At 37.9% G+C, this 25,172-nt stretch overlaps 1 protein-coding gene across 3 annotated transcripts in view; it reads left to right on the top strand.

Moving 5' to 3' along the window:
* The window catches only part of MYO15B (myosin XVB), a 1,190,858-nt gene that overhangs the window by 677,853 nt on the left and 487,833 nt on the right, over positions 1-25,172 (top strand). For all 3 annotated transcript variants that reach the window (XM_044084949.1, XM_044084950.1, XM_044084948.1), the window contains exons 24-25: positions 6,633-6,751; positions 6,834-6,952. In XM_044084949.1, the coding sequence (XP_043940884.1) occupies positions 6,633-6,751; positions 6,834-6,952 (238 nt within the window). The remainder of the gene's footprint in view (positions 1-6,632; positions 6,752-6,833; positions 6,953-25,172) is intronic.

Raw genomic sequence — 25,172 nt, 5'->3', positions numbered from 1 at the left:
GCATATGAGTGTGTGAAAGGAAGTAGTTTTAACTACAATATCATTATTAATGGTAAGATAGTACTGAAAGTACTGGACATAGATTAACACAAGTGAATTTCTTGGAAGACAGTGTTCGTATGCTTTAACTTTCCTCTGTAAGCTCATGGCTATAAATGCTGTTTGTTTGCTTTCACAACATCTAAATGTTCATAAATGTCAGAGGAGGATGGGTTACAGATATCTTCAACTAGTGGCAGTGCTACAATCAGATAAACTGTTGGATAAGCAAAAAGTATGTTTCTTAAACCATCTGCCTTTTCAAAACTGCTTATTTTACAGTTTTCTGAGGAAGAGTATATTTGTGTATTAAATTTTGTAACAGCATTGCCTAATTTTATGAGCCATGACATTAATTTCAAGACAAAAAATACTGTACGGTCCACATACACGGTGCACTCTACTGTTAGCTACACTAGTAGGTGTTATAATAAGAACTATCTTGTTATTACATTATAAGTCGGCTAATCAGTGCTTACAGTTATATGCAAGTATAAGGATGAGTAGCGCAAGTATACAATAATCGCACATGATGTTTTCACTTTAGTTTTAAATTAACATATTTTATTGTGTTTTTAACTCCACAAATATTGGTTCATAGGTTCATAGGTTGGTACTAGGCTATCGGCCCTAGGGCCTATACAAGCCTATCCATAACAAGTCCCTGGCTATTTCTTCCCACAATATTTACTTCCCTGGATCCCTGTCTAGCAGTGTGACAGACATGATCCCCAGGGTGAATTTCCTATCTCCTATCCAATCGTCAAGGTTCCTTTTGAAGAGGGCCAAAGAGGCACTCTGCTTGATATGTATGGGCAGTCTGTTCCAGAGTCTGGAGAGTCTCTGGGTCAGGAACCTATCCCTCCAGCATGTTTTGTTCATTGTGATGACAAGGTTTAGATCCCTGGAGCGTGTGGCTCTGAGGGATTGGGCTTTCTTTAAGTGTAGCATGTCCAGCAGCTCTGGGTTTGACATGGCCTTGTATGTTAAGCACAGATCACCTCTGAGTAGACGATATGTGACAGTGTATAGCTGGAGTTTTTTTAGACAGTCAGCATAGGGCATCTGCTTTAGGTCTGTGATTCTTTTAGTGAGGTATTTCTGCGGCCTTTCCAGTTGTTGCAGATGTTTTGAGAGGTACATACCAAACAAGGCATTGTGTTCTATAATGGGTCTAATGAGGGATGAGTACAGTGGGACAATGACTTCCTTTTTTCTGGATGAAAAGCCCTAAGTGATGAGGCGTGCCACATAGAAGGATTTCCTGATTCTTGTGGAGATGTGGTTATCGAAGGTGAGATAACTGTCCACCTGTGTCCCTAAGTCTCATATCACACTTTCAGTGTTTAGTGTACTGCCACCTATGTGGTAATTCATGGGTACATGTTTTTTCCCAAAGGGGATAACTATACATTTCTTGGCATTGAGCTACAGCCCATGGCTCCGGCATCAAGCATCTGTTTCTGTAAGGCCCTTTTGTAGAATATCCACATCATTTGGGGATTCAATAATGGCTCCCAGTTTGCAGTCATCTGCGAACTTTGTTAGCCAGAGTCCCTTAGTGTTGGCCTGTACTTCAGAGAAGTAGATGCCAAACAAGAGCAGTTGCAGGACTGAACCCTGAGGTACTCCACTTGTCACTTGTCTGGAGCTGGATTTGGAGAAGTCTACTTTTACAGTGCAGGTTCTGTCAGTAAGCCAGTTGGCAACCCATCGAGTGATGTAGGGATTAATGCATCTTAATAAGTTTATCTATGATTCCAGAGTGGGGGGATTGTTTCAAAGGCCTTGGCAAGGTCCAGATAGGCTGTGTGGACCGCCTTACCCTCGTCCACAGCTCTGGAGACTGATTTGAAGAAGTCAATCAGGTTCAGGAGATAAGATTGTCCCTTCATGAACCCAAACTGGGTGTGGTCCAGTGTTTGAAGGTTGCCAGTGTCTTTGTTTATAAGTTCCATGATAATACATTGCATGGCCTTGCAGATCAGGCTCATCAGATTGATGGGCCGATAGTTCCCAGGATCCAAGGTGGTGATAGTATTTGATAACTTGTATTCAGTAAAATAAAAGCAATAGAAACAACACAGTAAAGGAAAGAAATATTTACAGTATGCTCCTCCAATAACCCAGCATTAGATGCTGTTAACTATTCGACTAGCCTTCTCAGATTAGCTATACTTCCTTATCTCGTTTAGAGTTTCTTATACATTTCTCTTATAGCTTAGCTCCCATTTGTTCCATTTATTATTTAGGAATCCTCCTCCTTTCATAGCCATCTTTTTCAATTCCATCTCCTTTATTTCAAGCATAATCTTTCTTACTTCACTCATTGTGGGGTCTTCTTTGGTCTTCCATTTTCTTGTTATTCCACTTTCTGTTACTATTAATACCAGTGTAAGCAAATCTAGTATATAGTTGGGTTGTTTTGTTTTGTCCAGCCTAATATCATCATATACATTCATAATTTCAAAGATATATACTAGGTTAATGACCACCAGGGCCCTTAAAAGCCTAGCCACACAATCCACCACCGTTTTGCCCCATGTAACATGGACATCTGTTTGGAGGGCTATGGTAGTTAGGAAGTTGCTAAAGGTGTAATGAGCGGCATTTTGGATAGGGAATATTTACTGTTAACCTCTGTCTATCAGACACATGGGGTGAGACCGGTAGTGAATTTTTGATTTCTCATCCAAAGATCAAGGTTATGTTTGAATAGAGTTAGGGGGGACTGTGCTTCACATGGATGGGGATCCTATTCCAGAGCAAAGTCCAGCAAGGCTGGATCTGAGGATGATCTATATACCAGGCATAGATCATCTCTCAGTAACCTTTAGTAGTGTGAGTAGAGAGATAGGACTTTAAGGCAAACTGTACAGGACAATGTGTTAATACCCTGAATTTTCTTGGTGAGGAACCTCTATGGCCTTTTCAACTGTTTCATATGCCTGGTCAGATGCATGCTGAATGGGACATTGTACTCAATGATGTGTCTGATACGGGCTGAGTAAAGTAGTACTATAACTTCCTTGGGCCTGGATACCACACCATTGCTTACAAGTTGGATGACATAGAATGATTTTCTGACTACCTTGGCTATGCGTTGGTGAAAGGCCAGATGAATTTCTACTTGTGTTCCCAGATCCCTAACTACTGAGTCAGCTCTTAGGGGTGTTTTATTGAAGGAGTAATTAACCTGGGTGGCTTTGGTACCAGTCGTTTGTCTGTGGTATACCTCTTGTGGGATGTTAGTGTCACAGGCAGAATCTATGAGATCTCCCAGTTTGCAGTCATTTATAAACTTGGTGAGCCAGAGGCCCCTTGACACTAGCTTTGACCTCTGAGAAGTAGATGCCAAACAGGAGCAGGCCCAGTACTGATCCCTGAGGTACTATGCTGGTGACCAGTCTCTTGGTGGAGGTGGTCTCACCAAAGCTAACTAATCTGGTCCTATTTGGAAGCTGGCTGGCAATCCAATGAGTTATGTAGGGATTCGTGCCCCAGTTCCTTTGCTTACATCTCTACTAGATTCCTTTCATTTAATGTTCTGTCTTCCCATATACCTACTAGTTCCTCAGCATTCACCTCTAACCCTTTCAAAATTTTAAAATCTCTACCATTTTCATGTCTATCCTGTCTACAAAAGCTTTCCTATTCAAAAAAATATATTGGAAAGTGCCATTGTTTATCAAAAATACCTGCTTATGCATAATCTAAATTTTTTTGTAGTGGGGTATGATCTGGTAGCATTATTGTGTGTGTTTCTTGCATGTATACTCTACTGTTATGCTCCTTAGATATATAAATTCTATCCAGCCTGATAGATTTCCAGAGAAATACGTAAATTCTCTTTCTGTTCTTGGTACTGCCACTATATCCAGAAAATCCGTTTTTCTTAATGTATTTTCCATCTTTTGAAATATTTTTAGGGGACACACAAGGCAAAAGTAAAAGTCAACTGCAGAGACAATTTACTGTGGACACAGAAAAGCATACAGCGTCATGCCCAAATCTTCAATAACCAACTGCATGGAGGAATATAATGTCCGAGGTTCCAAAGGCACCTAGAGATAGCAGGCAGTAAGGCAGGTATTAGCAGGATACCCAGTGGACATATCACTGGCAGTGAAAATACAGTGTACAATGGGCTACATATTTATTAATGGTGTGAGCGTGTGTGGACCATTGCCTCCTTCATATTGTTTAGGAAACATTGCCTAAAATACATACTGGAAAGTATGTATGACTGCAGCAGGACAAAGGATTTCTTTCTTGTTGTAGCACACTTCTAAATGTTGTAGTTACATAAGCATGTACTGTACCCCAAGCACAACTACACACATTACTTCTCTTACCCTGCATTTGGTTACTGAAGCTATGGGCAGAGGACACTAAATCTACAACTGTATGCATCTCGCACTGAATTTTACTTTAGCCATGTGTCTCCAGCCAAATATGTGTGTTCCCTACCAAATATACAAGAGAAAAAAAGTCTTATTACCAAGCAGCCTGAACCCAGTTTTTCCCTCTGGGCCCAACATGAGACATATGCATTATGACAAATAATATTCCCATCTCATGCCATTACTAAAATATCTTCCTGATAATCTACTATTTCCCCCATCCCTTTTTGATATCAGTAATCATTAACATGGAAGGTAAGTGTAATTTTGATTCCTTGTCAGCTTAGTCAAGATATATCTGCCATATGTATCCACTTTTTTTCTGTTTTTATAATCAAATCTGTTCCTTTTTAATAGCAGTACTCTTCTTCTCCAGTCATTAACACGTTGCATAAAAATTACTTTCCCACTTTTATCATACTTGCACTTTCAACCCAAAGCATTTCTTGGAGGATCACTACATGATGTGATTTACTTTTTGTAAGGTGACATTTCTCTCTTTCTGTTTTCTTCTGTTATACATACCAGGGAGTTATACTTGGTTTCCGCATCTGTGATATGTTTGTGTTTAAACTTAAGCTATGGTTATCCACTGCTTATAACATTCTCTTTAAGGTTTTTGTCTATTTTTTAGAATTTTATCTGTGTGTTACCTCTGAGTCATAAATTTGACAGGTATACTTCCAAAGATGTTTCTGTGTCAAATATATATAATTTTCAAACATTATCCCTGCCCCCACCAACAAACATTCTAACACAAGCTATGTACCAATGCATCTTATGCTTTTCTCTTTCCATTTTTTGAACAGGAACTCATAAACCGCTGCAGAGTAAGCCTGCATGAAAGTTCCTTTCAGCTTTCCTTTAGTAGAGTTTTAAACAGATTACAGAGGGGGATGAAATCCACTTCCAAATGTTATTGGATGTTTTTATTGTTTGCCATACATCTTTAGGTTATATATTTTATGTATTTCATCTTTAGCATACCCTCAGTTTACCTCCTAACCTTATTTTCTATGCATTACATGTCTAAGTATATTGACCTCTTATTGTGGTTATTCATGGTTTCTCTTTTAAATACTTCAAGACATTTGGTTAATGATGCTAACCTGTAAAATTCAGCCCTATTAACTGTATTGTTTCTGTGCCCATTTGGAATGAAAGGGTATTGTCTACAAATGCCCTTGGCTCTCCCACTTTCAAAATGGTTCCCTTCTTTCAAAGTTCTGACAGGATTTCTTCCTGTAAATGATAGGTTTACAGTTCCGCTAGCATATATCTTGATTGTCTCGTGGTTCAATGATTAATGGTATCTACTGGATGCATTCTGTCAGTCTTGGTCTTTCATAGGAAAACCACTCCATTGACTTGTTTTTCTTATATTCTACACAGTCCTGACCTTCATTTTATCCACTTTAGAACTACTGTTAACCTCACGTTTTGCTAAAAGACTTTAATATGAAGCGCTTTTCATCTTGCTTTGTAGCCAGACTTCTTCTGAAGAAGTCTTGCTACAAAGCAAGACGAAAAGTGCTTCATATTAAAGTGTTTTAGAAAGTATTCAGTGTGGTTCCTTGGCAAGTACTTTCATCCTTTTAACCTCAAGTTTTCCCTAACTTCCATCAGTAGTTTGCTATATATTCTCTCTTAGGTTAGATTGTTTACACTTACTTTTTTTTTTTCTAACTACTGTTTTCCCCTTACTCTTGTCAGTGGTTTGCTATAATTTCTCTTTTTAATGTTTTGTAATGACTTTTCTTCTGCAGAATACTTATGGTACAGTCTGCCCCCTCCACTACTGTCATTAGTTTAGTACTTGCAGTTTTTTTTATTTTGCAATATTTACAAGTCTGTACATAAAGCAACAGCTTCCATCAATGAATGGCTGTCAGCTGCATGTACAGCATGTGTCATGCCCCACTGCTTTGCCATCAGTTTTTATGTCTTATAATAAACTGTATTTATTGCAACATTTTAAGTCAGCAAACTACTTAAACCACAGAATACATATATGAACAAGTTAAGAGCCTTAATATACATTTTCTTGGTATGCTTTTAAAATAAATCATCATATTAATATCAACAATGTCTTAATTCTTTGAGTAACAGTGAATGTGAAACATGCATGTATAGATCAATTGCTGTATGGGTCTAGTTCAGAATGACTACTCTTGTTTTATGATTGTACAGCTGAATTTCATGTAGGCACTGATATAACGTCACTGCAGGATGATGCAATGAAGAAAAGGATTGTTGTAGCAGCTCGAGATAACTGGGCAAACTATTTCTCACGCCTGTTCCCTGCCAGTGTAGGTATCAGTCTCTCCTTTTTAAATTTACTCCCCTGAAATGTGTTTTCTTTTTCACCATAACAGTGTGTATTTTTTCCAGGGTGACAGTGGAAGTGATATTCAGTATCTGGGGATTTCCCATAAGGGTTTCAAACTGCTGAAGTTGCTAAAGTCAGCTGGATTTCATTCTGAACATCTGAAGGTTCTGAGAGGCTACAGGTAAGAGGAACATTTTTCTCCCTTGGGACCCTTTCTCAGAAATCTGACTTGCAATTGTTTCTACTAGGTTACACATACTGTAGCCCACTGTGACAGGTTAGATGCCTGATACCTAGACAACTAACCATAAAAGCTTTTTTGGCTAGCATGCATTTCACAGAATGGAACACTGGTCCTTATTAAATATACTGTAGTAAAATGAAACAATGAAATGAGCTTTTTTTCTTAAATAAATGGACATTTATTTGTTGATACTGTATTTCACATGGAGAGTGGAAATGAAGATTTATTAGTAAAATATCAACAACGTACCAGCAGCTCTAGAATGACATGTAATAACCTGTTTTGTTTATAATGCCACAGTGCATGGAGAATTAGTAACGTGGTCTTATAAAAACATTTAGTGTATACTTTAAAAAGTAAATAACTTCAGAGCCATGTACCAGCTTTGTCTCCTCATTTGTGTAGTATGCCATATGCCTAGCACTATTTTTGTGAATAATTCACCCTTTCTTTGAATTAGTTAGCCTGTACAATACACTGAGACATTAAATCCAATAGGCATTATTTTCCAATGTCCCAAGTGATTGTTAGTTTCTCATATAAAGGCTGGGAATCATAGTGAAACACAATATACTCTTCTGTGTTGATGATTGTTGTTACAATCAAATAAGTATATGCAGCCATAAGCAAAATGCCTTTTTTAGATTTCGCTACATATTTTGTATTTTTAAAACCAAAAGAAGAATGGACCACATTCCTAAGACAGGGATTAAAATTGATGAAATTAGTATTGCTTCAGTCATTGATGTTAGCCAAGAGTGTTCTCCTCAGCACTCACAGTGTATCCAGAACTGCCTCATTATGCAGCTGATATGGGGTTACATATATTGGTAACATATTTAAGTATAATTGTAAATTCCGGCTTATTAGGACTGTTGCTCCCTACTACTGTTGGAACTGTCTGGGTATCTTTTTTTCCACATTGCCATTATTTCGGTTTGCAAATCCTCGTATTTTATCACTTTGTGTCTCTCAGTACAAAACAGACTATAATTGCTAGATCTAGAAATTGTAATGGTTAACACTACTTTTGCCTGTTTTCTTCTATCTAGTTTTCTTGCATCCCTTTTCTCAACTGTTGGTAATGGGTAATCCCACGTGTTCTGAAATTCATCGATGGCAGTAATACTTTTGTGGTTCATGTTTCCAATGCTTCTGTTCAGCTTCTATACTACAGCTGTAGCTAGCAACACCAAAGCAGCAGTCTAGCCACATTATTGTGCCTTTCAGTACACAGACCTTCACACACGCATTAATGAGATGTGGTTCTGTTTCTACTTCTTTTTTTGCAGAACCTGCTTTTATTTGTTTCTCCCACTTTTTCAATAAACTTTGTAAACCAGCATTTATGTAGCCATCTATTTTGGGCTGCCATTATTAGCCTTTCTTTCATCTTTTGGTTTAAATTCCCCTCTCCTTAACCATTCCTGCATCAAATCTTGGTTAACATTTGCTTGTTCTAGAAGTTTTATATACTTGCTAGCATGGGCGCCCACAGGCAGGTGCAAGAGGGTGCACTTGCACCCCCCTGGAACGGGTGGGTGGGCGGAGATTAATTTTCTTTTAATAACCAAAGAATGGTCTCGTAGCTTACTGGTCCGGTCACATCACGTCTGTGCATGCAGATGTCCTGTTCCTCTTCACCCGCGCTATTTGAAATTACTGTTCATGTTGTTTGGTAAGGGAATTGTGTTGAATGCTGCAGTAAGTAAGGGAATTCCTCTCCCACTCTATTTCGCTATTGCTTTTGCTTCTCTTCACGTCAAGTCAGGTAAGGGAATTTAGTTGCACACAACACTATGTACACATAGAGGGTATTCCGAGATGGCACATTAAATATTAATGATTCTGCGTTGTGCTGTGCTGCTTGCCATAGCCGCTTAGTCATGTATCAAGACCAGCATAGCATCAATATTCTGAGAAAAATGGCTATGGAGTAAATTAATACCAGATAACATTTAACTTCATGCACACTGTACTATTGGTGGTGGTGGATAGTCAGTTTTGATGGTACCATTAAGTTGCCATTGGTTTTGCAAAGAAGCAAGGGAATATGCAACATTTCTGTGGCAGAAGTGACTTGAAAATGTCTTCTTCCAGCTATCAGTGATTATGCTAATACTCTAGATGTTTCGGTATGTGCCTGTCTAATACACTTGCAGGAGGTTTGTTCTGCCAGCAATGCTGTATATATAACAACTTTGTCAAAATGCATAGCCTGTTTTTTAACTTAACATAGTGAGTAACATACTGTTGATAACTCTCAACTATGTTATGTTATTCTTGGTAATGAGATTATTCATATGTGTCTTACAGGTATAAAGATATAAAGACTTGAATTAACTTTATAATTTGAAAAATAACTCTTAAGATCATTATATCATTTTAGCATTTCATGATGTGAACCCTAGCTGTAAAAGAATTTTAATTATCATCATGTCACTGATTTAAATATTTCACTTCCCATATTAGTGAAAAAGGACTACAAGACTGTTCTGTAAAGAAAGACTTAGAAAGCACTATATCCATTTTCTTGGCCTGTTCCTCTTTCCTTTCAGCATATATGATTCATGAGCATGTACATTTCTAATGCACTGTGACTGTGTTTGTGTGTTTGTAAGAGGGAGGTATGCCTTCTAACTGCTGCTTCCACAAATCTCTAAAGTGGGGAAAATCTTTCCCTACTACCATATCGTGAGTTAAATTGAGTACTACAGCAAAAAGATGAACTACCTTACCAAATGCGGTTTGTATTCCTTACTGAGTAATGAGATATTGTTTCTCATCCCCATGAATGGATACTACTATAATAGTTTTGATAGTAGGGCTTTTCTTTTACATACACACTTCCCCTTTATCAGCATGACCATACTGCCTGAATCTAGCAGTCCTTGCATCTCTGTGCAACTATTTAAAGCTTTGCATCTACTTAAGTTTGCTACAGTACAGTAACAGGATGCAGATTCATTTATTCTAGCAAATAATTTATTGTGCTCCCCAGACATGGCATTACTAATAGCAAGCTTTTCTGAGGTTGTAGTTTCATAGGTATAATATATTACTACTACAAGGGTGTAAATGGATGTAATGAACATTACATTTTCTCCTTATATAATCCAATCACTATATTCCAAGCAAAAGAATAATCTTCATTGTGAAGATCATATTTTTTTTATATATATGTGCACATATTCAGTGTAGATTTTTAAATGTTTATGATGTATCACTAAAGAAAGGAGCATGATTAATATTTATGAGACACTTCACCCAAAGAGATTAAATAATTAAGTAGTAACGACATTTAAAATATAACAAAATTATGAAATGGAATTTGTACCTGTTAATTGGGTTAATATTTATTCATTCATTCATTCACCTATTTGAGTTTATTTGAGAGATTTTTTGTACTTGTTTAATTAATTTCACTATTAGACTTTAGCTTGTTTAATTTTGTCATCTGCTGGTCTGTTCCCATGGAATTCCTAGCAGTATTTAATGTACATGATTTAAGTATAGTTTTACATGTTTGTAAAGGTATAAATCAGTTTTACAAGTTTGTAAGGGCATAAATCAAGGTGCCAGTTAATTTTTAAAAGTTTTAATAAAGGTTATTTATATATATGTTAGTTTGCTTTATTTATTTTACTTCATGTTTATTTCATAGAAACATTTTGTGTAATTGTCTAATCTCACTATTAGCTTATTTAATTTCTGATTACTTTCTGAATGTTTCCTCAGGAATTTTTAGCAGTATTTATTGTATTTGATGTAAATATGGTCCGAGAACCTCTTGAAGGTGTGCAGCCAAGTTGCCAAATTATTTAAAAAAAATTTGAATAAAGGTTATATTTTATGAGCTTCATATGAGCAACCAAGATGTTACTAATATTAATAACTATGTGAACTCTTTTTATTTATTTATTCATGTATTTATTTATATATTTATTTGTGTACCGGGGTAGTGCACAAATCTCAATGTTTGTTAGAGGGAGGTAGGGGTGTGTAAGAAGTAGGTAGGTTGGTGTGTGGTGTGCATGTGTAAGTAAGAGGGAGAAGAAATGTGTGTAAGGGGGGTCATACCTCACAATTATCTAGATGTTTGACTCATATTTTCAGTTAGTTTCTCATAAAATTATGTTGTTTTTTTCTGGTAAATCATTCAGGATTGAAATCAGAAAATAATGGCAAACATTTGAGTTTTAGATTTTATATCCTTAGAAAATGCATACTAATGCAAACCTTGTTGTCCTATTCACTTTCTAAGGAGGTAGGGGGATGTATGTGTGTGTATTATACATTTCAACTCTACAGATCTTCACAGAATGTCCAGATTTTTGCCATATATTTTTGATCTGTTCTTCATAAAAATTCTGGTTTTTTTTTGACAAATCAGTGGGATGAGCAAAGGATTAAAGTTGCTAAATGACATGTATTTGAGTTTCAGACTTCATGTACTTTAGAAAATGCATTCTAACACAAATCCTGTTATTCTAGTAACATTCTAAATGTGTCCCTAGTTTTTGGGCCTTTGTCCCCAACATTATAACAGGCTTTGTCTAGATTTCTTGTGCGAAGAGATTGAGAGGTGTGTGTGTGTGTGTGTGTGTGTGTGTGTGTGTGTGTGTGTGTGTGTGTGTGTGTGTGTGTGTGTCTTTATGTATAAGAGGGAGGAGCATATCCCTCAGTTGTCCAGGTTTTTGCAGAATGTCCAGATTTTTGCCCCATATTCCTCCTAAAAAGCATTGAATTTACTAAATAATAAGAGGCATTTGAGTTTAGACTTCATACCCTTTAGAAAAATGATTACTAACACAAATCCTGTTCTAGCAATTTTCTAGGTTCATGAGAGCAATATTTATAATCTGTCCCTATTTATTTTAGGCTTTGTCCAGATTTCTTGCACTAAGAGGTTGAGGTGTGTGTGTGTGTGTGTGTGTGTGTGTGTGTGTGTGTGTGTGTGTGTGTGTGTGTGTGTGTGTGTGTGTGTGTGTGTGTGTGTGTGTGTGTGTGTGTGTGAAGATGGAATTTATTTTCAAGGAATTGTGAGCTGCAAGGGAAGAGGAGTTTACTGCTGCTCATGCCAAGTCTGCTTAAAATGTGCAACTGTTTTGTTTAGCAAATGGTATGATTGTGGTATAGAATTTTAAACCAGTGTTAGTAGCACAGCAGGTAGCATTCTTGCATCTTGATGTAGAGGGCTGTAGGTTGTAATCCCACAGTAAGTTGATTTTGTATTTTAAGGGGGTGGGGTGCTGCAGTCCTGAGTATGATGTTCTCTGGATGAGATGCCTAGAAACTATGAATCTGTCCAGCCATTTCCTATTGCAATATACCAACTAACTATTTTTTTAATGTAACAGAGGCAATTTATTCTTTGAGGGCAGCAGGTACTGAATTTGTAGATGAAACAGTGAAATATAAAGTTGTTTTCTAGCAACAACCTCTGCATTAGTTTCAGATATCTTTAATGTGGAGTAATTCATAGGTTCATAGGTTCATACTAGGCTATCTGCCCTAGGGCATTTATAAGCCTAGCCAGTGTGTGTTTGGCTTTCACCACCCATTTTAAATTTATTTTGCTATGCCCTTTTTCGAGGTTAGTATACTGTGCCTCTGTCTAACAGTGACAAAGAAGTGATACCCGGGGTAAACCTACGATCTCCCATCCACTCATCAAGATTCCTCTTGAAGAGAGTCAATGATGGACTCTGCCTAACCTGGACTGGGATTTTATTCCAGAGTGAAGGGAGCCTCTGGGTTATGAATCTGTCCCTCCAGCATGTCCTATTTATTTCAGTGCTGAGGTTCAAGTCTCATGAGCGCGTAGCTCGATGGGATTTGGATTTTCTGAGGTGCAGCATGTCCATTAATTCCAGGTTGGACATGGCTTTATACGTCAGGCACAGATCGCCTCTGAGCAGGCGATATGCCACTGAGTAGAGCTGGAGTTTCTTTAACCGGGCAGCATATGGCATCTGTTTGAGCCCTATGATCCTCTTGGTGAGGTACTTTTGGGGTCTTTCCAGTTGCTGCAGGTGTCTGGTAAGGTACATCCCAAAAGGGGCATTGTACTCAATTATGGGCCTGATGAGGGATGAGTAAAGAGGCACGATGACCTCCCCTGATCTAGATGTGAATCCCTTCATGATTAGGTGGGCTATATAAAATGTTCTTCTAACCACTTTGGCCACGTGGTTGTCAAATGAGAGATTGCTATCAACTTGGGTCCCCAGGTCCCTAATTACTTCTTCTGTACTTAATTTATTACCACCTATGTGGTAATTTGTGGGCACATTGTTTTTGCCAAAGGGGATGACTATACACGTTTTGGCGTTTAGCTTGAGGCCATGGCTCTGGCACCAGTTGTCTGTTTCTATGAGGCCCTTTTGGAGGATGCTTGTGCCGGCTGGAGAGTCGATTATGGCGCCCAGTTTGCAGTCATCTGCGAACTTGGTCAGCCACAGTCCTTCCGTGTTGGCCTGTACCTCCGAGAAATATATACCGAACAAGAGAGGTCCCAGGACTGAGCCTTGTGGGATGCCACTTGTAATTGGTTTGGAGTCTGACATAGCTCCAGCAATTCTAACCATGTGGGTTCTGTCCTTGAGCCAGTTTGCAACCCATCTAGTGACATAGGGGTTTATATTTAAGCTGGTGAGCTTATCTATAATGCCAGAGTGGAGTATTGTATCAAAGGCTTTTGCGAGGTCCAGGTAGGCTGTGTGGACCACCTTCTCCTCGTCAATGGCCTTGGTGACTGTTTCAAAGAAATTGACCAGGTTTAAGAGGCAGGATCTCCCTTAACAAAGCCAAACTGGGTAGGATCCAGTGTCTGTAGGTCCCCAATATCTTTATTTATGAGGTCCATGATGATCCTTTCCATAGCTTTGCAGACCAAGCTAGTCAGGCTTATGGGGCGATAGTTTCCTGGATCCGTTGAGGCACCACCTTTGTGGAGAGGGACCACTGTTGCTGTACATCACTCTTTGGGTACATATCCTGTAGTAAGGCTGAGATTGAACAGTAGTTTTATGTTTGGGTTTAGCTCTTCTTGGAGTTCATGTAGGACGCAGCCCGGGACACCGTCTGGTCCCATTGATGCTGTGTTTTTTGCTTTGGAGAGGGCGGCTCTTACCTGAGCATCTGAGATGTCAGGGGGGCAGCACTCTGCTGGGATAGATATTTGCCCTTCTGGTGGGGGGGGGTTGCGCTGAACCTGTCAGCTAGGATGTTGGCAATGTCTGTGGGTTCAGTGTATTTTTTGTCATTTTGGACTAATTCTGAGCATATTTGGGAATTCCCACCCAGGTTCCTAACATAACTAAAGAAAGCCTTGTGATTATCCTTAGTGTCCTGTGCAATTTTTCTCTCGAAGTTGGCCTTAGATGATTTTATGAGTGCCCGTAGTTTTTTGCTAATACTGATCAGAGATGCCTTCCCTTTTTGGGATTTTGCTCTATCATGTAGTAGCTTCCTCCTTCTATTGTATAGTTTGTTTATGGCTGGGGTCCACCAGACAGGACGTCTGCCTTTGGAGGATTGGGTCTTGGTTTTATTTGGGATTGCATGATCCATGCATTTCTGAAGATGTTCATAGAATGCGTTTATAAAGGATTCTGCGGTCTGGGCCGTATTTTCCACAGGCTCGGGGGCTTTGAAGTATTCCACCTCGGTTTTGAGGAGTGTGAAATTTGCTTTAGAGAAGTTTTTCACTGTGGTTTTCTGGGCAGGGGTGGGGTCAGGATGTGAATATCCAGTGAGATTAGTTTATGGTCTGATCTTACCAGTGAGGGATACACTTCTGGTCTGGAGCATAGAGTCCCCATGTTGGTGATGATCAGGTCCAGTATGTTTTCCCCTCTTGTAGGAGTGGTAACAAGTTGTTCCATAGCATTTGAGTTTATAAATTCTAGGAACCTTTGGGCTAGGGTGCTGGAGCTAGAGTAATGCTCCCAGTCTATGTTTGCGTAGTTGAAGTCGCCCAATATAATAGTGTTTGGAGAGACCTTCATATTTTCCAGTGTTCTCAGGAAGGCCAAGTGGGGTTTCTGGGTTTGGGAGGGTGGTCTGTAGCAGGCTATAAACTAGAAGGAAGTTTTATCCACTGTTAGTTGCACATGGATAGTCTCTGATGCTTCATGCTGTGCCACCAACCTGGAGGTGTGGGTATCTTTGACGAATATTGATACTCCCCCTCCTTTTGTGGTTCGGTCCATGTTTTGGGGCCGAAAAGCATGGTATGAGGTATAACCTGGTAGTGCTGGGGTGCTCTCGGGAGCCTTGAACCAGGTTTCTGTTACTGCATAGATATCGATGTTCTCCATGCTAAGGAGAGTTTTGAGTGCGTGCATCTTGAGGTTTAGACTTCTGGCGTTGAGTAGCATTACTCTTAGTTTCTTATCCCTTGTGATACCTATGGAGGTGGGTTTGTCTTTTGAGCCTTGCCTAAAAAGGCACTATGGGGGTAGCAAGAGCCTTTGCCAATATCCAAAAGCCCAGGGGTGACAGGTGCAAGCCGTCCCTAGCGAAGCATCGTGGCTTGTCGAGCATGTCATCCCAGGCTGACAGGCATTGGATCCCCTTTGAATGACACCAATACTTAAGCCAATTGTTGAAATTGATCATCTTGTCTTCATATTGTGGCATCATTCTTGGTGAGGGTAAGATGCTACTCAAGGTCAGGGTCATACCGGCCTGGGCTACATGCTCAAAGAGCTCCTCCATGTCTCATTTCATGTAGTCCAGGGAGGTACGTCTCAGGTCATTCACACCAGCATGGACAATGACTGAGTCATATTTGTACTTGCCTTGGAGTGACCTGAGTGCTTGTGTTTTGTGCTGGATCCTAGAGCCCGACAGGCAGCTCACCGTGACCTTCTCCTTGTTCAGCCTGGTGAGCGGGACGTCAGTGTGCCTGATGATAGAGTCACCTATTACAAGTGTATCAGGTGTATTGTTTAGCCTTAAGGGCTGTGACTGTTCGGCACACTGGCTTTGTGAGCTATGTGTTGCATGTGTTTTGTTTTGGGGTAGCGGTTGCTTGGGTGTCTGCTTTGGAGGTCTCTGCTGCTTAGGCAGATTTTTATTTAGAGCCTCCAAGTATGTTTTTGTGTGTTTATGTGTTTGGTTTGCTGTCGTGGTAGGTCTATATGAGACTGGAATTGTAGTGAGTGTGGTTTCCTTCTCCTCCTGACTGGTTACGCCAGTACTGAGTTGAGAGAGCTTAGCCTCCAGTTTGGCTATATGGTTGCATCTCTCACATGTGTTGGAATTTGTTGGGAGGAGGAGAGGGTTGTCTGTGTACATGAGGCAGTTGTAACATTGCCTCAAGATTCCCAGATTCACCAGCTGGACCAGAGAGGAGATTGACAACTGACCTTTGGACATGCTAGAATAGTATTGGGAATTTCTTTATAATTGTAAAAAAGGGCCAATGGGGAACAAGGTACTCAAGGAGAGTTTGTGAGGGTGTAGTGCTTTTAATTTTTTAGTGCTGACTTAGTGAGCAAGTGCCAAGTAACTTAAATGCAATGTGTTACAGGTAACTTAAATGCAAAAACGGCAAACAGTAACTTTCTTTCAAGTGAAACAAGGAAATAAGTACAGTAAGCAATGCAGATATCACTAGGGATCCACAGAAGTGCTGAAAAGCCGCGTTTTAGGTGAACTTAGCGTTTCAGGGAAATAACAAGCAAACAAACAACAAGCATACAAACAAAGCTAGATTCAGCAGGCCTGGATCTAGTCTATGCTACAGCAAACAAGGTGTACCAATTTCAGTAAGAAACAGTTCAAATATGCAGGCACTATAAGCCTTTAACCAGAAATTCCCAGCTCAGAAGGGCAGAGTCCAGCCTCTCCTCCCACAAGAGTACAGACCACGAACCTTCTTAATGTAAAATAACTGGCCTGAAGCCCAAGTGCTTAAACCAGAACTAATACACTTTTAGAATAACAGACACTGAGCCCTCAATCAGCAGTTCCCAACTTAGAAGGATGTAAGCTACTTGTCCTGCCACCACAGTGCAGGCCACAAACCTTCCTAATGTAAAACAACTGGTCTGAAGCCCAAGTGCTTAATCCAAAAGACTTAGAATGATAGCTACACTTTAATCAAGTTACTACCAAGCAGTAATAAATACAATTGAATACTTTAAAGAATGCCTGGGTTAGTGCTCAAGTTATACAAACAAAGCTAGATTCAGCAGGCCTGGATCTAGTCTATGCTACAGCAAACAAGGTGTACCAATTTCAGTAAGAAGCAGTTCAAATATGCAGGCACTATAAACCTTTAACCAGAAATTCCCAGCTCAGAAGGGCAGAGTCCAGCCTCTCCTCTGACAAGAGTGCAGACCACGAACCCTCTTAATGTAAAATAACTGGCTTGAAGCCCAAGTGCTTAAACCAGAATTAATACATTTTTAAAATAACAGACACTGAGCCCTCAGTCAGCAGTTCCCAACTTAGAAGGATGTAAGCTACCTGTCCTGCCACTACAGTGCAGACCACAAACCTTCTTAATGTAAAACAACTGGTCTGAAGCCCAAGTGCTTAAACTAAAAGGCTTAGAATGAGTTACACCCAGAGCCCTCCCACACAGCCCCACCCCCTCTGCCCACACAGCCCCACCCCCTCCACCCACCCAGACCCCCCCTTTTACTTCTGCAGAGATTGTGTATATTGACTGATCTTGGTGGATTTGTAATGGCAGACGTTTGAGTGGCCTTTTATGGTTGAAATGTTCTGAATTGGGCAGTTTGTCATTATTGGTTCATATGTTTTGTTTCATTGCTTAGTGGAAAAAATGTTCAAAACTATAAATTTAAAACACACTCTAACAAGTGGTGCTGTATTATGCAAGAGATATAATTCAATTTATATATTATAATTAATACAATCAGTAAGGTGAATCAAAGAACGTTTGCATGGCCCTAAAAAATGCGTGCAAGGGCCTATGATTTGAAAACAGTCCAAAGGTAAACTTAACCTGCCACTGGCCAGATGCATTTTCTTTGAATGTGAGTTTCAATGCTGTTTCAATGAATGTGAGTTTCAAAGGTAGAGAACTTGTAATGCTAAGTCTGTTTTCATTGTAAGACTATTGTTTTGTTTAGGTTTAGTAAATATCTATCAGTGTTTGTGCTATAAATTTTGAAATAAAAGTTGTAAATGAAATCCAAATATCTGTAATTATTGTAGATGTAAAGCATAAAACAATATGTATACTGAGAGATTTGAACAGTGTCTATGACAAATGGGGAGAAATATCCAAGTAATGGGACACTGGAATGGCTGCATGGGTGGGGGGGATGTGTGGGTGGAGGGGGTGGGGCTGTGTGGGAGGGCTCTGGGTTTGCACCCTCCTGCAAAAAATCCTGCGGGCTCCCTTGCTTGCTAGTACATTTGAGGACTTTCCAGTTACCATCTCCCGTTCCTTTGGTCCTTTTCTTTTCATTCTTTCTTTTGATTGTTTAGGCACTTTCAGTTGCTGTCTGATTCTTCTCTGCTTTTGGTTTTCTATTCCCACTCCTTTCCAAGAATGCCCTTTGTGTTAGTGGCCATGCTAGATAAAGCAGCATTGCAGTGGGTTATAAAGAGTAGCTGTTTGGAAATTATATCATATTTCAACTCTTCTTTTTCAACATCCATCTGCCAAATGACAAAGCAGTGCTGCTCAAGAAACCCAGTTTTGTGTCATCTACTACAAGCATATTTCATGTGCCACTTTTAAATTTCACTTTTATTGTCAGTCAAATCTTATTCTTCACAGCCACATTATTATCATCATTAAAAAACACAACTGCTACTCTATGCTTGCTTCATCTCACTTGTCCCAATCCGAATCTTCTGTTCCTCTTTGTCACACAGTTGTTATTTTATATGGACTTGTACTGTTGCAGCATGACTTAGAAGAGATAAGCAGGCAGATAGGCCCTATAGACTTTTCCATTACAGAGAAAAACTGTGATCACGTTTGTGCCATTTTTATCTAAATGTTCTTAACCAAGTTGTCAATGTTACTCAGATCTCTCACTTTTCTGGACACTTTCAATGGCTGGAATACTTTGTTTTTCTTTCATCTCTCTCTCTTTCTGTCTCTTTTAGAATTCAGTTGAATGCAGTTTTGCTCTGTATTGCATGTATTTGTTTTCTGACTTTTTTTTTTTTGCAGCCCCTGGGCTGATCATCAAAACATGTGCTTGTGTTCTATTTACAGGAGAAACCAATTTCTTGTGGAATTAAAACTTTTTTATAAATTTATATACAAACAAAGAAACAAATATTGGCTAAGAGCTTTTGTCAATTCACTTAGACTTCCTCAGTACCGAATAAATTCAAGCAGCAACTCATTTATATAACATTACAACTTCTGGTCAAGGGAAAAAATTGGGGGTTTAAATATTTAAAGAGGACTAATCCCATTAACAAGTTGTCATTGAATGTTATCATTTCTTTGCAACTTTAACATACCATCAAATTGTCAAATTATATTACACAAACCTGGAAATAAATGTAAAATGAATACACACACACACACACACACATATATATATATATATATATATATATATATATATATATATATATATATATATATTTATTTATTTATTTATGTATAAAACATTAAATGTAAAATTAAAAACAATTTATAGTTTTGTTGCCCTAAGTTTTAAAACACTTTTTTAAGGAAATTGTATCATTTATACCAGGAAACAAATGTAAGTATAGTGATAATTGCCATCTTAATTCCTTATATTAAAGGGTATTTTCCCAATTACCCCCTCTGAATGACCTATGAACATTATCAATTACAAAAAAGAAAACTTTTTAAAGTTGTTGCGCACCTGGCAGTGTTTAAACAGAGCATTATTATTGCTACAATTTTTAATGTTGCTAACATGTTCCAAAATCCTAACATCAAAATTATTACTGAACTCATATGCTTTTCCTGGTATAAATGATGCAATTTCCTTACAAAGTGTTTTAAAACTTAAGGTAGCAAAACTATAAATTGTTTTTAATTTTATAGCTGGAGTTTTAGGATTAGTTTTTACTTCCCAGTCATTTTGAGCCATTGATGACATCATAGTTAATGAATGAAATTTCAAGTATGTGGCACATTTCTTGCAAATAGTTTTGAATAAGGTTGTGATTTCATTGTTCAAAACTGTTAACAAATTTATGCTGTTTATACCATGTATCTAAATAATCAGTTGTGTAAATAACTGCAATTATATTCTGTTTAGCAGAGGTGTGGTGCACTAACATAGATATTATAACATAAACACACTGATTATTACATTCACAAACTGACACACACTACCAAAATATATGCACACAAAAGAAAAAAATATGAGAAAGTATAGCGAGGATGTTGCACATCCCACCTAAGTATTATAACTTTAAATGTGCATGCTGATGGTATAACAGTTATAGCAATTTTGTAACTGTTACAGTGCTTATACAAAGCTACAGTTATAACACAATAAGCATGTCTCTCACACAAATTTCAAAGTGTATTATAAACTTTTGAAGTGTATTACAAACTGTAATAAAGTCTTTTGTTGATTTGAGGCTCTTGAGGTAAAAGAAGGGAGTGACAGAAGCTAAGATGGAGGATGGTGTTACTGAAGTAATGATCATGAATTTACAAGAACTTTTAGAAGCACTGGGTGGCAGGCAGGCCTGGTGTGATAACGTCATCACAGTCATAAAAATATACACTTAGATTAAACAATTACATCTTAAGCTGTTATTAATTTTGTTGTTGAAGTAAACAGTTATAGCACATTTTAAACACAGAGCCATATGTTTGAAGTGGAAGTCCTGTAAACATTATTACAGATGTACAAAACACTACACAACTCTTTACAAATCCAGAATTTCCACATCCACACAGCTTCACATTTGGGTATTAATTCATTACCCATTTACAGTGGATTCTACATTATAGCCTGTATCACTCAGTCACCACATATTTAATAACACTGAATTATATTATATACTTTCATTAAAATAAATGTCACCAGCTTTATCAGGGACATGTTTAATGCTGTAATGATTATTTTTAAGCTTATATGAGGTTTGACCTCATTGTTAGTAACTGTACAGTATCATTTATGCTTTTTATACTCTATTTTATCATAGAATATTTTTCTTGGTATTGGTATAATTTTCATTTTACATTGGTTTTGTGGGACTTAAATGCATCATTACCATCCAATGCATAATTTCTTCATATAAGGCATTTTAAAGACCATTAGGGTCAAATCATAATCTTTTTAATATAGTGCTTTTGTCACTATATTACCAGTGGCGGCTGGTGACTTCAAATCACAGGGGGGCTGCAGGAGACAGCTGAATGGGTGGGGCAAGGGGAAGGGGTGTAGTCTACTAGAAAGGGGAGGGGCTATGCTCAAAACCACAAAAACTAACTTTAATTAAATATGCTGCCCTGGGTGGCAAACCATCATTATGAAAGTCCAATCAAGACAAAAATAAGTGTAGAATAATAAAAATATTTCAATGCATTGGCTGCATGACAGCTTACTTAATATCTAGATGGAAACAAAAGGTTGTGAGGCATGAAAAAATAAATTACTTTTTAAATACATTACTGGAATGCCAGTCAAAATCAAGTATAAGAAAAACCAGAAGCACTCAACTCAAACCACTTCTTCTTGCACTGCAGTTCTAATTATAATATATTCAGCTGTATTAAAGTACCAGGTAACATGCTGAAAGTAGAAATCTCTGTGATGCCCCCACTTGTAAAAATTCAACATGGTGTGTGCTGACAGACTCAAACTCCCTTTGAAAAGGGAGAAATAGCTAAATCATTATTTATACATGGAAGCTTAATCATTTTATAAAACCTATAAACATAGTATGGAATGAGGAAAACATGTGTTTAGGGTTTACTTGTCTTTTAACAAATGAATGCAACCTGACAGTTTTTTCCTTAATATTTTGGGCCCAAATGTTCAACTTTAATGTATAAGCCATCATATTATGTGAGTATTATACTAGCGTTTATTTTATCATAATAAGGGATTTTCTAGATACAGTAAAATTATTTAGTAACGTAAGATAAGTGCTGTTCATTGACAGTGGAATGGAAGAGATAGGACTAGGAGATGACATGAGATGCAACATATAGGAACATATTTATAAAAGCTTGATAAGTACTATTCTGTGATACCCACTTCTGGTATAACAATAAAACACAGCATGTAGAGGCTGTATTAATCTTTCCATGTTAACGTGCTAGTAAAAAAATACTAGGTAGTAATATTCTGCTGATTTCTTGATAATGCTGTTCTGTTATACCTGGAAAGATAATAGTCAAATTTAAATAAGAGAAATATTTGCCTTTATTTTGGTGCACTGGAAAATATATATATATAGCAGTACAGACTTGATTCTTTGCCAAGCATCATTCTACAATACCTGAATATGACAAGTTACAGCCAAATATAAGCAAGAATATTTTACATTATTTTATATGACTACAAGGATCTTCTACATGACTGAGAACTACAGAGATTGTGTTACAATTCCCTGGTAGTAAATCACCAAAGTTGTCGTCTCAGTTATATAAACACCTGATACACAATTACTCAAGCATGTACATGTTATAGGCTTTACAGACTTTGCATCACCTAGCCAACTATCCCATAATTTATAACAATGTTTCTGCTTTTTCCTGTCATAACTACTAAAACTTAATTATCCTTAGAATTAATTGTAAATACTTAATTATACCATTCTCATAGAATAATTTACCTCTGTGGTATTAGTTGTGTAGATATAGGAAATCCGTATTACTTGTTGTGTTTTTATTTACTGAGAAATGTTTTTCCTTTCACCCAGGTTGTGCCTGGAATTGTTTGGTCTTGATCAGTAAACAAAAATAACCACAAAAATAAGTAAATAACTGAATAAATAAATAAAGAAATACTACACAAATTAAAATTTAGAGATGGTGTTATTTTTTTTTTTTATTTCAAATAATTTACTGATTAGCCAAGAAAAATGATTCCATATAAACATGCATAAACAGAAAAGGAAAATTATGAATATATAACAGCAATAATTGATTATGAACCAGCCATAGAGAACTATGTACAAACTTGTGTGTATGATAAAATATAGCAGAAAATAGACCATAGCTGTTGGTCATGTGTTGTCGTCTGCCTATTCCTTGGAGCACTACAAAGTCTATGGGTATAGCAACTCAGCTCTGGTGACATGTCCAAGGCCGTGAATTTCCAGTCTGTAGACAACTGCAGAAATGGTGGTCTGTAGAAGTAGCAAACATCTTTCAGCCAATGCCAGGCCTGATAAATGTGTAGTAAGACCAAGTATCCAGAAGAGTGAGCCATCCAAGTAAAGGGCATTTTTCTGGACTGCAAAAGGTGCTGCACCATGCACACTTACCATACTGATTTAGCCTTAGGACAGTAAAACAAAAGGTGCAGAGAGTTGCTGAAGCTATATCTCCAACATTTAGTTTCATTGTGAAGGTTAAGCGTATCTCCCACAGGGGTGGCATGCAAAAAGTGATTTTTTTTTTAAATGTGTAAAAAAAAAAAGCAGAATGCATATGGTTCTACTCTGCATTTATTCTGATACAAGTATTCCATGTCATGGAAGGGATCTAAGTATTCAGGAGATTCTTCTATTTTTGCCAATCTGTTTCAAAGACTGTAACACTGTTAACTGTCTAGGGCAGATTACAGCAGAGATAGAAGATGTGGTTTCATATCAGGAAGGTGAGGTTTCCATCACAGTCAGCTGCTTACTTATTTCCTTCCCCATATGCGCTAACTTGAGATACTGTCCCATTTAAGCCTCTCCCTTCTACATCTGACTTTACATTCCATCAATGTTAATGGAGTGGGCAGGATATTGGGGAACGGGTCACAGCGATAGAAAAAAAATCTCTCTTTATCTAATCTTCCCAGATAGTGAGACCTTCTCTCATAGGCTCAGCATGTGTATCCCATATATTTTACCATCTGTGACCTTGCCCTTGCACTAGTTTTAGGCATCTTAAGAGCCTCTCAGTTTTCTTGTTCCATCTTCCTGAGTCCCAGGCTTTCCTTCTGCTTTTGGGGGATGGGCCTTTGGCTACTGACATACATAGTATAATCTCAGGGATCACCCACAGTTGCCTTGGCTTTGTTCATACCAGTACATAATGGACAACATCAGCCACTTGCACATACCTGGCAAGGTCTTGTAGCACTAGCTCACAATAAAACTTTGATGCCATCATCTTCCTCATAGCAAGCCAGGAGGATTTGCCATACCTTATGAAATTCATCAGCACCAGATATAGTTTTTGCATTAATCTATGAGAGTAAGTCTTGGGAAGACATCAACATTATCGTCATCATCATCATCATCAGCATCAGCCCCCTTTTCCCATTTTCCTACATGGGGTTGGGGTATCGTGTTAACTGTCACCAACTCTCTTGATTTAGTGTCACACTCCTGCCTTCTTCAATACTCATGTCTGACTAGAAGAACAAAATTGGAACCAGGTGAATAACAAAGGCACAGGTATCTTTAGCATACACACTTTATTCCACGCTTTCATCCAAGACTTCATCAGAATACACTTAATCAAAACTACCAAGTTTAAATACAAATTATACCCAATAGGAAAACACAATCAATTACAATATTTTGAAAATATATTGTTCTTCAATAAAATACATATACAAAAGTACAAAAATGCTATAAATGAACAGTCTATATACAATCTACTTATGCAAATATACTCTGTGATATTTAAAAAAACACTTAATATTGGCATTGTTAAGTCCAGGTCCTTTTCTGAGTTTAATTTAATTTGACATAAGGCTTCTTTCTGCTCTAAATCGTTCTTGAAGTCTCCGTCCTTCAAGTCACTGACTCCCTGTTCCAAAACAGAAAATAACTTTTTTTTTTTTTGTAATTTTGACACTTTGTGTGTTTAAAAAATGCATTCTTTGGATCTTTTTCCTTAATACTGTTATGGTGTTCCCTGATTTTGACACATAAGCAGTGAGTAGTCATTCCAATGTAGAAAGTTGAACAGCCCATACAAACCCTTATGTAAACTAATCCTTTACTCTTACAATTAAAAAAAAAACAGGAATGTTTATGG

This window comes from Protopterus annectens, chromosome 10.part0, assembly GCF_019279795.1.
Source record: "Protopterus annectens isolate FY-2018-M chromosome 10.part0, PAN1.0, whole genome shotgun sequence".
NCBI lineage: Eukaryota > Metazoa > Chordata > Ceratodontiformes > Protopteridae > Protopterus > Protopterus annectens.
The sequence above is the reverse complement of the archived record's forward strand: the minus strand, read 5'-3'. Positions and strand labels throughout refer to the sequence as shown.